A 12,525-nucleotide genomic window follows, 5' to 3' on the forward strand; every position below is an offset into this window, starting at 1 on the left:
CAATCATGACTGAAAGCACTTTTTATCTGATTCTTAGAAGCAACAGCACCTACCCTAGATGATCTGTCATGCTAAGACTTTGTGAGTCTCTGGAGGAAAGGCTGGACCAGCATTCTGAGTGGAGAATGAGTGTGTCCTGTGGAGATGTAGCATTCACTTTCCAAAGGATGTGCTTGATATAAACAGTTCGCCTTCCCCAGTATTTACCCTCCAGGAGTAAAATAAGAGTAAATTCTACTTCCTGGAGCACTTATGAATCATGGTCTGGGATCAACCTATAGCATCTCTCTCACTCCATGAAGAAAGTTGTATATGGTCTACAAAAAAGAGAAAACTCCAATGACTAAGGCTTTGATCTACTGTAGCATAAAGGGTTCAAATAAGAACTACTAATGTAATGCCTCCAAAGATGAAGAAAAAGTCTAGAAATGGGAACTTGGCATGTTATGCTCCCTGATTGCTATTCTTTTGTTCCAGATCTACAGTTCCAATATATCCAGCACTGTTTGGGATCAGCCCACCTTCAGGCTCCCACCGACATATGCTGCTTTTGTTAACGGCGTGGCTGTAAGGAGCTTTCTGTATCTTTTCACCTGTTAGACAAGCATAGTAACTGTCAGAGCCAGGAAATACCGCAGAAATCACCGAACTCCCATATTTTTTTATTTATTTATTTTTTTTTTAATTTTTTTTTTTTTGCATTTTTCTGAAGCTGGAAACAGGGAGAGACAGTCAGACAGACTCCCGCATGTGCCCGACCGGGATCCACCCGGCATGCCCACCATGGGGCGGCGCTCTGCCCACCAGGGGGCGATGCTCTGCCCATCCTGGGTGTCGCCATGTTGCGACCCTCCTGGGCGTCGCCATGTTGCGACCAGAGCCACTCTAGCGCCTGGGGCAGAGGCCACAGAGCCATCCCCAGCGCCCGGGCCATCTTTGCTCCAATGGAGCCTTGGCTGCGGGAGGGGAAGAGAGAGACAGAGAGGAAGGCGTGGTGGAGGGGTGGAGAAGCAAATGGGCGCTTCTCCTATGTGCCCTGACCGGGAATCGAACCCGGGTCCTCCGCACGCTAGGCCGACGCTCTACCGCTGAGCCAACCGGCCAGGGCCGAACTCCCATATTTTACTATTGACATTCATAGAGTGGAAGTGGTCCGCCCTCTCTCCTATGTGGTTTTCATGTTTTAATAGAGAATGGATGCTTTCCAAATAAATTGTGAAGTAGAAGAAATAAGATATGATTTAAATGAAATGCCCTCTAAGGTTTCTCAACCCTGAACTCTGATTGTAGATAGCAGATTACATAAAAGCCAATATCCAGAATCGATTCCTTTTCAAGTCTTTTTGTTGTGGCCAGTACCACTTTCTGTCCAATAACCAGCCTTTTATTCATTTATTCATTCAACAAATATTTACTGAGAAAGTAATCATGGATTTATGGTGTCTATATTTTCTGAACCAAAAATCAGCATCTCTCGTTTGACAAACAAATTTTATGCTTTTTTCTGTTTTTCAAAGGCAGTACAAAAGATATAATCTGGACATAGATGTGTTGGGATTTCTGAGATATATTTATGGTTTGGGGGAACAGTAGCTTGGAATATTGAAAGTCAAGCCCTCTGGTGCATCCAGGATTAAATGTCCAGTAAGCAGTGGAAAATGCATCAGCCACATCCAAAAAATCATTAAAATGTATTTTTACATGAACTTCTGGTTATTACTGTCTCATAGAAGGGAAAAGCAAATGGCTAGGGGAAAGGGGAATAAAACCTCACAGCAGAAAATAATGCGTTTAAAATATTGCTTAGTATATAATTGAGGTTCATCAGTTCTTGCAACTTTTCTATAAATTTAAAATTATAAGAGGCATAAAAATATATGGCCTGATGTGGAATAAATGACATTGAAGTTTTAGTGTGACTTGTTTGAAGGGTGGGGAGGAAAGGGGAGGAGGGTGGGAGGAGCAGCCACCTAATTCTGCAGCTTTGTTTATAAGAGGAACATAGATCTTTCAGGGGCTTTGGCAGACAGTTCTTCTCATCTGGGTAACATCCAAGGTCCTTGGGGCTCACTAGCTACTCCCCAAAGTACTGGCTGCTCCCAGCCCAGCCTGTCCAGTGCCCAGTGATGTGACCAAGAATCACAGTCACTTGAAAAGTTTTATTTTCAGAGAATCAGATCTAAAAATCTCACCTCAAACAAGGTTATTACCAAACTAAACCCTTACTTGTCCAAAGCCATTACATTCAGGGAAGTATATTTTTGGTTTTGGTTGTTGTGTGTCTGTTTATATAGATTCACTCAATGGATTTTGATGACACGTGGCATCCTGCCACCCACCCTTCTGGAGCTGTCCTTCCTGTGCTCCTGGCTTTATCAGAAGCCCTACCTCCAAGTCCAAGGTTTTCTGGCCTTGACCTACTGCTTGCTTTCAATGTTGGGATTGAAGTGCAAGGCCGATTAATGAATTTTTCCAAGGAAGCCAATGACATACCAAAAAGGTATGGAAAATATTTGCCCCAAGGAAAGATAGACATATTTCCTTTCATCTGTCAATCATTACCTCTGTAGAGTTTTCTGACGTAAAGGTTGGTTCAGGTGAGGATGTTGACATAAGTGCTAACAGATAAATCAGGTCACCAGTCACATATCAAACCATATAATCAAAGGTATGACTTCAGAAGGCCTAATGAAAAATCTCTTTTGGGTTTAGAAAGCCAACCAGGACCATGAAATAAATTGGGGTCTCTAATCCTGGGGTAACTCTTGTCATTCTGGCATCTGAGGGTACTCTGAATATTCCTGATCCTGGCAAAGCAGAATCTACTATGATATTTATTATGGTTTCTCAGATTAATGAGAACATTCAGAATATCCTAAGCCTGACTGTTCGACCCATAGACCACAAGTGGTTAAATGTTGACTGTATCATATGTTTCAATACAATATTTATTTTGCTATGTGGTCCAGCCTGCAAGAGAGGCATGAATTGGAATACTGAGTAAACTTTCACAGTTTCTAAAGGCCCTTAATTTTTATAGTTACTTACATAGACATTCAGCAACATTTTTGCTTTTCTCCAATAACTGTAAAAGTATCGTTTATAAAGAATTACCATGTTTCAGGCACTGTTATAGGCATATGAATTCATTAAAAACTCACAAAACCCTGTGAGGTAGATACTAGTATTATCACTCTTTTATATGAGAGAAAACAGGTACAGAAAAGTTGAATAACTTTCCCAAAATCATGGAGCTAATAAGTGGAAGAATTGAGATTTAAACCCAGGCAGCATGGCTCCGTTATCTAAGCTCCTGATCACTACACATACTGCCTCCTGGTGGTTGAGGTATGTAAATCTCCAAATGTTTTGCTTTTTTGCTTTTCAGATTCCACCCCCCCTCAGTGGTGGGAACTTTGGGTAGTGCAGCTGCTGCATCCAAGATTTTAGGGCTCAGCACGACAAAGTGCCAAGAGGCGTTGGCTATTGCTGTTTCTCATGGCGGGGCACCCATGGCAAATGCTGCCACTCAGACCAAGCCTCTTCATATGGGCAATGCTGCCAGACATGGGATAGAAGCTGTTCTTCTGGCAATGCTGGATCTCCAAGGAAACAAGCAAGTCTTGGACATGCAGACAGGATTTGGGGCCTTCTATGCCAACTATTCCCCAGAAGTCCTTCCAAACCCAGATTCTTACACTTGGCTCCTGGACCAGCAGGATGTGGCTTTCAAGCGTTTCCCTGCGCATTTAGCCACCCACTGGGTGGCAGATACAGCTGCTTCTGTGAGAAAGCACCTTCCCATTGACCACATTGAGAGAATTGTGCTCAGAATTCCAGATGTCCAGTATGTAAACCGGCCTTTCCCAGACTCGGAACATGAAGCCCATCACTCCTTCCAGTATGTGGCCTATTCCATGCTGCTTGATGGTAGCATCACTGTCCCATCATTCTACAAACACCAGATCAACAGGCCACAGGTGAGAGAGTTGCTTTGTAAGGTGGAGCTGGAGCACCCTCGGGACAACCTGCCAAGCTTCAACACACTATGCTGTGAGATAAGTGTCACCCTCAAAGACGGAGCCACCTTCATAGAGCGCTCTGATACCTTCTACGGTCACTGGAGGGAGCCACTGAGCCAGGAGGATCTACAGGCCAAGTTCAGAGCCAATGTCTCCAGGATGCTGTCCTGTGATACAGTAGAAAGACTTATAGAGATAGTAGACAACCTGGCAGACCTAGAGGACTGTTCTATGTTAACCACACTTCTAAAAGAACCCTCTACACCAGGAATGGTTCAAAAATCTATCCAGCATTTAACAATCCCACAATACAATCTCTCCTGAGGTTTACCACTATCGAAACGACTTTATATTTGACGAAATTCAATGATTTTGCTTTACAGATCAAAGGCCTGCTCTTGATCTGCCCAGAAATAAATGCAACATGGTGGAGCAGTGCAGGCACAGAATTGGATATATATGGAAGGAGTCTTGCCCTGTAAGTTGGCAGGCCTGATCCAATTACCTATAGCAAGACAATATATATGCAAGAACAAAGAGATATTGATTTTATAAGCATTCTTAAAGCTGAATTTCAAGTCACCTGTGATTTGCTTATAAAATCAATCTTTTCAGAGAACTTTTATGAACTTCATGAACCTCAATTGAGAGGCAGGGAGGTAGAGACAGACTTATGTATGCACCCCGACTGGGATCCACCAGCAAGCTCCCTACCAGGTGATACTCTGCCTGTCTGGGCTGCTGCTCCTTGGCTCAACTATTTTAGCACCTGAGGTGAGGCTATGGAGCCATACTCAGTGCCTGGGGCCAGCTTTGCTCAAACCATTCAAGAAATGGGTGCAGGAGGGGAAGGGGGAGTAAAAGGGGGAGGGGTGGAGAAGCAGATGGTCATTTCTCCTGTGTGCCCTGATGGGCGTCGAACCCAGTATTTCCACACGCCAGACTGATGCTGTATGTACTACCAGCCAGGGCCTAGATTTCTGAGTTATTAGAATCTCTCCACAATAGAGGGGATGCTATTGGGTTTAAATACCAGGGCTTAGTGGGTTCAAATACTGCCTCTATAACTTTCTAGATGTGATCCTGGACATGTTAATGGTTAGCCTTCTGCCTTAGTTTCTCTTTTTTAAAGCAGAAATAAAAAGCAATCTAAAAAACAAAGCCATTTGGCTCCAGAAGCCATGCTCTTAACCACTTCAATGTCATCTTTCATTACAAAAAAAAATATTTGAGAAATGAATAATGAAGAGTCTGAAATATAATAGAGAATAACAACAAAAAAGTGTATATGTTTATAATTAAATAAATATTGACTATCAAATAATAAAATGTCTTACGGGTTTAAAAATTACAACATTAGCATTATATTTGATATGTTCTAAATTCCTCGTGTTCAAGAAAAGGGCAAAACTATTAGACTTTGATTTTTAAGTTTACAGATTGGCATTTATAGGGTGACCATTACAAAAAAGCAGTAGAATGTATCACTTCCAGGTTAATAGAATAAAAATTCATAGGAAGGCAAGAAGGAGGGGATAAAGAAATACAGAAAAGGCAGAACAGATATAAAATTATGGGAAAAAATCCAAATACATGTATCATTACAAAAACAGTAAGTGGACTAAATGCTATGAACTCATTTTAAAATATGTTTTATAGCTTTATTAATATCTACTTTACCTATTATTAATTCATCCATTTTAAATGTACAGTTCAATGAGTTCTAGTAAATTTATAGATTTGTGCAAACATCACCACAATCCAGTTTTGGAATACTTCTATCATAGCCAAAAAATTCTTCCTGACTGCTTGCAATCAATCCCCATTCCCCTCTCCAGCCCTCTACAAGCAATGATCTGCTTTCTATCTCAATAGTTTTGTCTTTTCCAAACTTTTTCTACGATAAATGATATCATACAACATGCAATCTCATGTGTCTTTCACTTAGCATGTTTTAAGATGTTCCCATATATGTATCAGAGCACTTTAGTCTCTTTCATTGTTGAGTAGCCCTCCATTGTATGAATAAACTACATTTCTTCACCCATTCATTAGTTAATGAACAGTTTAATTGTATCCAGTTTGGAGCTACTATGAATAATGCTTCTATGAACAATCTCATGCATGTCTTTCTGTGGGCATATCTTTCTATTTCTCTTGGGTAAATACCTAGGAGTGGGAATGCTGGGTCATCTGATATGTACATGTTCAACTTTCTTTAAAAACTGTTTTCTGGCCCTGGCCAGTTGGCACAGTGGATAAAGTCTGGTGTGAGGATGTTCAAGGTTTGATCCCCAGTCAGCACACAAGAGAAGTGACCATCTTCTTCTCTTCCTTCCTTCTCCCCCTTCTCTCTCTCTTCCCCTCTTGTAGCCAGTGGCTCATTGATTCAAGCATCTACTCCAGGCAGGGGTTGCCAGGTGGATCCCAGTCAGGTGCATGTGGGAGTCTGTCTCTCTATCTCCCCTTCTCTCACTTAAAAAATGAATTGTTTTCCAAGTTAGCTCAATCATGTTACATTTGCACCAGCAATGTTTAAGAGTTCCAGTTTCTCCATATCCTCACCAACCCTTAGAATTGTCAGCTTTTTAAATTTTAACAGGTCTAGTGAAGGTATAATAGTATCTCATGGGGATTTTAATTTTGCATTTCCCTTATGATTAATTCTTGCTCATTTTTGCCAATTGCTTTAATTAGCTTGTCTTATTGAGTTGTAAGAGTTATTTATACATTCCAGCTATAAGTTCTTTATCTATATGCTTTGCAAATATTTTCTCCCAGTTTGTGACTGGTCTTTTCATGTTTCTAAAGGTCTCTTTTGAAGAGAAAAAGTTTTAAATTTTGATCAAGTCCATTTTACCTTTTTTTGTATTTTAATTATGGTTTCTGCTTTTGGTATCATCAGAGGTTTTTTTTAAATCCTGTTATATACTTTATTCAAGACATAAGGACACAGAAAGTTGAAAGTAAAAAGATAGGGGAAATATGGATGGAGTATTAACAAAAGAAAGCTAGAATAAATAAATGTTAATATTAGACCAAAAAAATTTCAAGCAAAAAGCATTACTAGAAATAATAATAATAAATTCAAATCACTAGGTAAATAAAATAATCTTAAATTTACATGCATCAAAATAATATTGAACAGTAAGAAGAAATAGATAACTCCATTCTCATACTGAGAAAATTTTAACACTTCTGTCTTAGCAATTGATATTTCAAAGAAATCAAAAATAAATAAATAGACTAATGATTTAAATACAACTAACTGTTTTATTTGTTGGACACATAGAGAATTCTTCACCCAACATAATTTTTCAAAAAATATCACAAACCATTTATAAAAATGGACCATCTACTGAGCATAAAGCAAGTCCAGCAACTTTTTGAAGGACTGGATTATACAGATCATTTTCTCTAATCACAATGCAATTAAGTTTAAAAAATCAATATAAAAAAGATGATTAGAAAAACTTGAAATATTTAAAAATAAACATTCTTCTAAATAAGTCTTGGATCACAGAAGAAATTACAATCAAAATTATAAAACATTTAGAAGCAACCAACAAGAAAAATACCACATAACAAAATTTGCAGGATGTTGCAAAAGTGGTACTTTGAACTGCGTAGAATTTTCTACTGCTAGCTCCTGTATAACTTGGATTATGCTATGCCATAGGATGCATCATGTTAATTCTGATGAATTGGTTTGAACAAGCTGATTAACGAGAAGGAAGAAGGGCTGGTTTTTACTGTGGCCTTGAGATAAAATTTACTTATTATCCTGTCCTGACACATTTCAAGTTTAATAATACCCTCAGATAAGCCCTGTTGAAACAAGACAACAGACCCAAAGTGCAGTCACTTTTTCTTTAATTGAATTTATTGTGGTGACACTGGTTAGCAAAAACTATACAAGTTTCAGGCACACAGTTCTACAACACATCTTCTGTATACCAGATGGTATGTTATCACCAAACCAAGACTTAGACTTAATTACCGTTTCACTTCACCCAGAAACGAAATCTTAAGCTAGTCCGTCAGAAATCTCCTGATCAGCATTAGTTAGGTCATCTGTCCAATAGACCCCTGCCATCCCTGAAAGGAAAGTCACTTTGCAATTACCAACCTGCTATTTTGCCGAGTATACCTTCCTGTTCCTACAAGTCCGTCTATAAGTTCTTTACTTTGTAAGCTCTTTGAAGCTCCTTTCTATCTGCTGGATTGAATGTTGCCCAACTTGAATCAATTTTTTCTCAAACTCTTAAAAAATTTAACATGCCTCAGTTTATATTTTAACACCCCCAACACCTTATCAGACCACCTCTCCTCAGGGGGTAACAGTCTCAAGGTGACCTTCATATTGGTGTATGCCCACTAAGTTAACTGAAGGCAGGAGAAAATATGAGGAAGTATGGATCTGTAGGGACAGCTTAAGCACTCTCCTCTCTGGTAGCCTTGCACACTATCCACCACCACAGTACCACATACAAAAAACAAACAAACAAACAACAAAACCAGAGAGGATGGCGAGAGACTGGCTCCACACAGTCCTTCCTAGATGATTCCCTTCTCTGAGGGTCAACAGCAAGGGCATTTCTGAGCACAGTGCTAGTGAACACCTTTTGTTGAAATGGGAGAGTTAAAGCCTAGTCTGTTGTCTCCTACTTCCAAGAGCTTGAAGAACGGAGTCCTCCCTATAGGTCCGGCCAGACCACCAGGGATAACTGCACCAGCCTCCCCCCACCCCAGAGACTGGTACAAAGGCTCAGCTCACAGAGACGTACATTACAGCTTCCTCACTGTATTTCTGCATCGTCAGCACATGTCCCAGGCCCTGAGACAAACTGACTCAGTCACTAGACACTCCTTCGCCAGCTCTAAGAATCTCTACTTATGTATCTTGTGTATGTTTGGGGATCCCCAAGACCATGCACACATTCAAGTACTCACCACAAGAACTCATGGGACTCAGCATATCATTGTACTCACGGCTAAGGTTCATTATAGTAAAGGGTGCATGTCAAGGTGACAATGAACTATCCAGAGACCAGATCCTCCCAGGGGCCGAGGAGAGGCAACAGCCCCAGTCCACAGACCAAAGGACTGGAAGCCCCATCCCCAGCCTTCCTCAGATATTTATTAGCCAGTACAAATAACTCAAGGAAACAGACAAGAAGCGTTCAGGTGGGTGAAGTAAACAACAAGGAACATGCTGACTTCTAATAGCCTAAACATTTCTCTTTTGCTGAATCTTATCCCGCTGTTATGCTGTTTGCAGAAAGGGGTCAGAGAGGCCCTGGACTCTCCTCCGCGCAGGGCCTCTGCCCTGAGACACCTCTCTCCTCTAATCATTTACCCCAACTCTGCAAGTCTTCACAGCGTATTCCTACATATCCCCCTTTTTTGTTTTAGTAAAGATGAACAGGGAGTAAGATGTTTAGGTGGTTGTAGTGGAAGGTGAAGGGCAAGCATAGAGAGAAACTGGTTTTTAGGGTTACAGGTGTGTCTGTATTTTGCAGAAGTTCTTTAGCATGCCTGGTCAGATGTTTTAAAGTGTCCCAGGTGGTGTCAGGCGCTCCCTGAGTGCTTGGGAGCAAGTTAGGTCTCCTCTTTTTTGCGTTCATTTTTGGAGGTGGATTCGCTATCAACTTCTGGATCTCTAGAACCGAGTTGCTTTCTAGGGGCTGATGCCAACTCATGATAAGGCTTCAGGTTCCTCACCAATATTCAAACAGGACCTGTTGATAACAAAAATGCAACATGCCCTCACCCCAGGTTATCAGTTTGATTGGATTCTGCCATTCAAGAACTGCTAATACATCCCGGTACAGCATGAGAGGCTTAGGACATTGCTTGGCTGGTATAAAGTGCCTCTCAGCTGCAGGAAGTCCAGATGAGGAAATGCTCAAAAAATTAAGAGTAAAAAAGAACCTTACACAATTGTTCCTGTGGGGTGAGTCTTTCCTCCTGATTCCTCCTTTTCTTGTTTGTGTAGTTGGGGCTTAATACAGCTATTGGCTCCTTCTGTAATACTTGTAATTTTGGGTGAATTTCTCAAGCTGCTGAGGCTCCTAAAAATGTCCTAATGTTCCTTTTAATTTTCCTTTTGGACAATCCTTTTTCTAAAGTCCTTCCTTCTTCTCCTTATATCACTTTTGTCTACTTTCTCAGTTCCTACTTTTTTGTTTCTGCACAAACCTTCTACAACCTGCACAAACCTGCAACTTACACAAACCTTCTTTAACATTCAGAAATAACCAGCTTTCAGAAAAAATTTATTTTTTCCTTTTCCTTTCAAAAGTACCTCCATACCTTATACATTTTATCATTAAAACAAACAACTTCTTTCTAATTAGTCAGAATTCTTAACTTCTAAAAATCTTAACTTTCAATGACAACTAAGTCAGTTATTAGCAATTTTAGGTTGATACTTTTATGAATATATTTCATGACCTTTAGAAACAGTTTCTTTCATTGGCAAACAAAGTCATATTTTAGAAGACATAATAGAAATAACAGGAAACTTTTGTGAACGTAAGGAAAACAAACATATTTTTTGTTAAAAACTTTAAAAGACAATTGAATTATTTAAATGACTTGGTTTCTCTTTTTTTTTTCTTTCCAAAATTACCCTCAGTTTTTTTTTTGTTTTTTTTTAAAGAGCCAAATTAAGATTATCCTACTTATAGTATTAAGTCTAGGTTTAACTTGGCCTGGTAATTTGTATAAACACAATAAGAATAGTAATCAATCATTTTGACATTTTATAATGTTTTGCCAGAAACTTATAAAGGAATTTTTAGATTGAATTTTAATTAGCCTCTCAGAGCACACACAAAAGCCAAGCTACACAGCTGTAACCTTTCTGAAAATGTCCTTCCTTCCCACAGTTGTAACAGGTTTGTGGCCTTGGTCACAGACTGTCTCCCTCTCCTACTCTCAGGTCCCTCCTGAAGGCCTTGTCCTAAGGACACTTCCCAGAACCTTCCCGGTGTGGGGGGAGTTGCTTGAGCGAAGGGGAGGATTGAGTGAGGGGAATTTGAGATTTTAAAGGGGCTCTGAATTTAAAGGAGACATGAACCCAAACCTAACATTCCAGCCTTTTGTTGTTTAAGGAAAAGGGCTGAAGGTGTCTTCTGTAGCTACTTCCTGCTGGTCAGGATCGGGGAAATATCGGGGAAGGGCTGGTCTGAGGTTCCGGGTAGGTGGTGAGAACAGTTTTTACAAGCCCTTTTCAATCCCAAGGGGTCATTTTATATCCCGTCCTGATGGCTTCAACCATCCCCTTGGTAAAAGTGCTTTCCCAATCTTCTAAGTCTGAGTGTCCCTCCTCTGGATACCATGGCATTGTTGTTAGATTACTAGCAATGAGGAGCCACTGAGCCACTTCACCCGCAGGTGGTTTAAGGTACCAAAAACTACAGAATTAATATTAATATTTTAAGAGGCTTGGAGAACATTTTAATAATTTGGGTTAAGGTGTGCAGAGAAATTGCGAGAACAGTCTCTGTACTGTGTGATTGGCATAGTCAGGATGGCCCTTGGCATTGTATTGTAAATGCAAAGGGGAGGAAAACATGGATCCCCAGACATTCCACCACACCTGTGGGAAAAGGACTGAATGGCTAGCCAGGTGCAGGGAGAGAAGAGCCAAAATAAACCTTTTCTTATAACTATGAGCCATTTGCTGGCATTTGTCCCCATGGAAACTACCTCTTCTATGTAAATGCGTGTAGTTAACACGTGTGACTCTGGACAGAGAGATAGCAGATGAACACTAGATAATACAGGAATGCCTTTTAATATGTAAAAAGATATCTTTCCGCCATTGTGTTGACTTGTAAATTTTGTTTTCTCCAAAAGGATGTATGGCTTGCAAATTGAGCATGGTCCTATCATGTTAAAGGGCATATGACTATAACCAATAGTGGTAAGGGGCTCCTAACTACAATTTTTGCTTCTGTACTTCCCACTTACAAAACTATAAAAATGAGGTAAAACAAAGGGCCGGCACGCTCTCCTTCAGATTTCTGTTGGAGCTGCTCCCGCTTGGCCAAGCTAGACAATAAAGCTTTGGTGTATAATCGACGGACTTTGTTCGTGTCTTCAATGTTTCAGGTCCCTCCGCATTAGGCTTAACAGCAAGAGGGCAGTTAAATTAAGAACCATTACCTTGCAGCTCTGAGGAGTCCCCATGGCTGTAACTTGAGACTCCACTACTCAGGATTTTTCCCCATGATGAAGGAAAAAAGAGGAAGACATGAAGGAAAAGGAAAATCCTCTGGCCGAATCCCTAAAAGTGACCTCACCACAAGCATTCAAGGGCTATTCGCATGCTGTTTGTATCCCTTACCAATAAGGTGACCAACTTTTTTACAATGAAAAGGACAAATATAAATTGAAGAAAACAATATCGTAAATAAAAGAAACATTTTATTCATTGCAACAATAATACACTGTAATATGATAAATGCATAATAAAAACATTTGTAATATTTTA

At 40.1% G+C, this 12,525-nt stretch overlaps 1 protein-coding gene across 1 annotated transcript in view; it reads left to right on the plus strand.

Annotated features, from left to right (window-relative positions):
* The window catches only part of LOC136387080 (cis-aconitate decarboxylase-like), a 38,933-nt gene extending 28,846 nt beyond the window's left edge, over positions 1 to 10,087 (plus strand). Inside the window, exons 4-6 of the mRNA XM_066358138.1 lie at positions 478 to 567; positions 2,295 to 2,500; positions 3,389 to 10,087. Of these exons, the coding sequence (XP_066214235.1) occupies positions 478 to 567; positions 2,295 to 2,500; positions 3,389 to 4,346 (1,254 nt within the window). The 3' untranslated portion in view covers positions 4,347 to 10,087. The remainder of the gene's footprint in view (positions 1 to 477; positions 568 to 2,294; positions 2,501 to 3,388) is intronic.
* The last annotated feature ends 2,438 nt before the right edge of the window (positions 10,088 to 12,525 follow it).

Source organism: Saccopteryx leptura, unplaced genomic scaffold (assembly GCF_036850995.1).
Source record: "Saccopteryx leptura isolate mSacLep1 unplaced genomic scaffold, mSacLep1_pri_phased_curated manual_scaffold_67, whole genome shotgun sequence".
Taxonomy (NCBI): domain Eukaryota; kingdom Metazoa; phylum Chordata; class Mammalia; order Chiroptera; family Emballonuridae; genus Saccopteryx; species Saccopteryx leptura.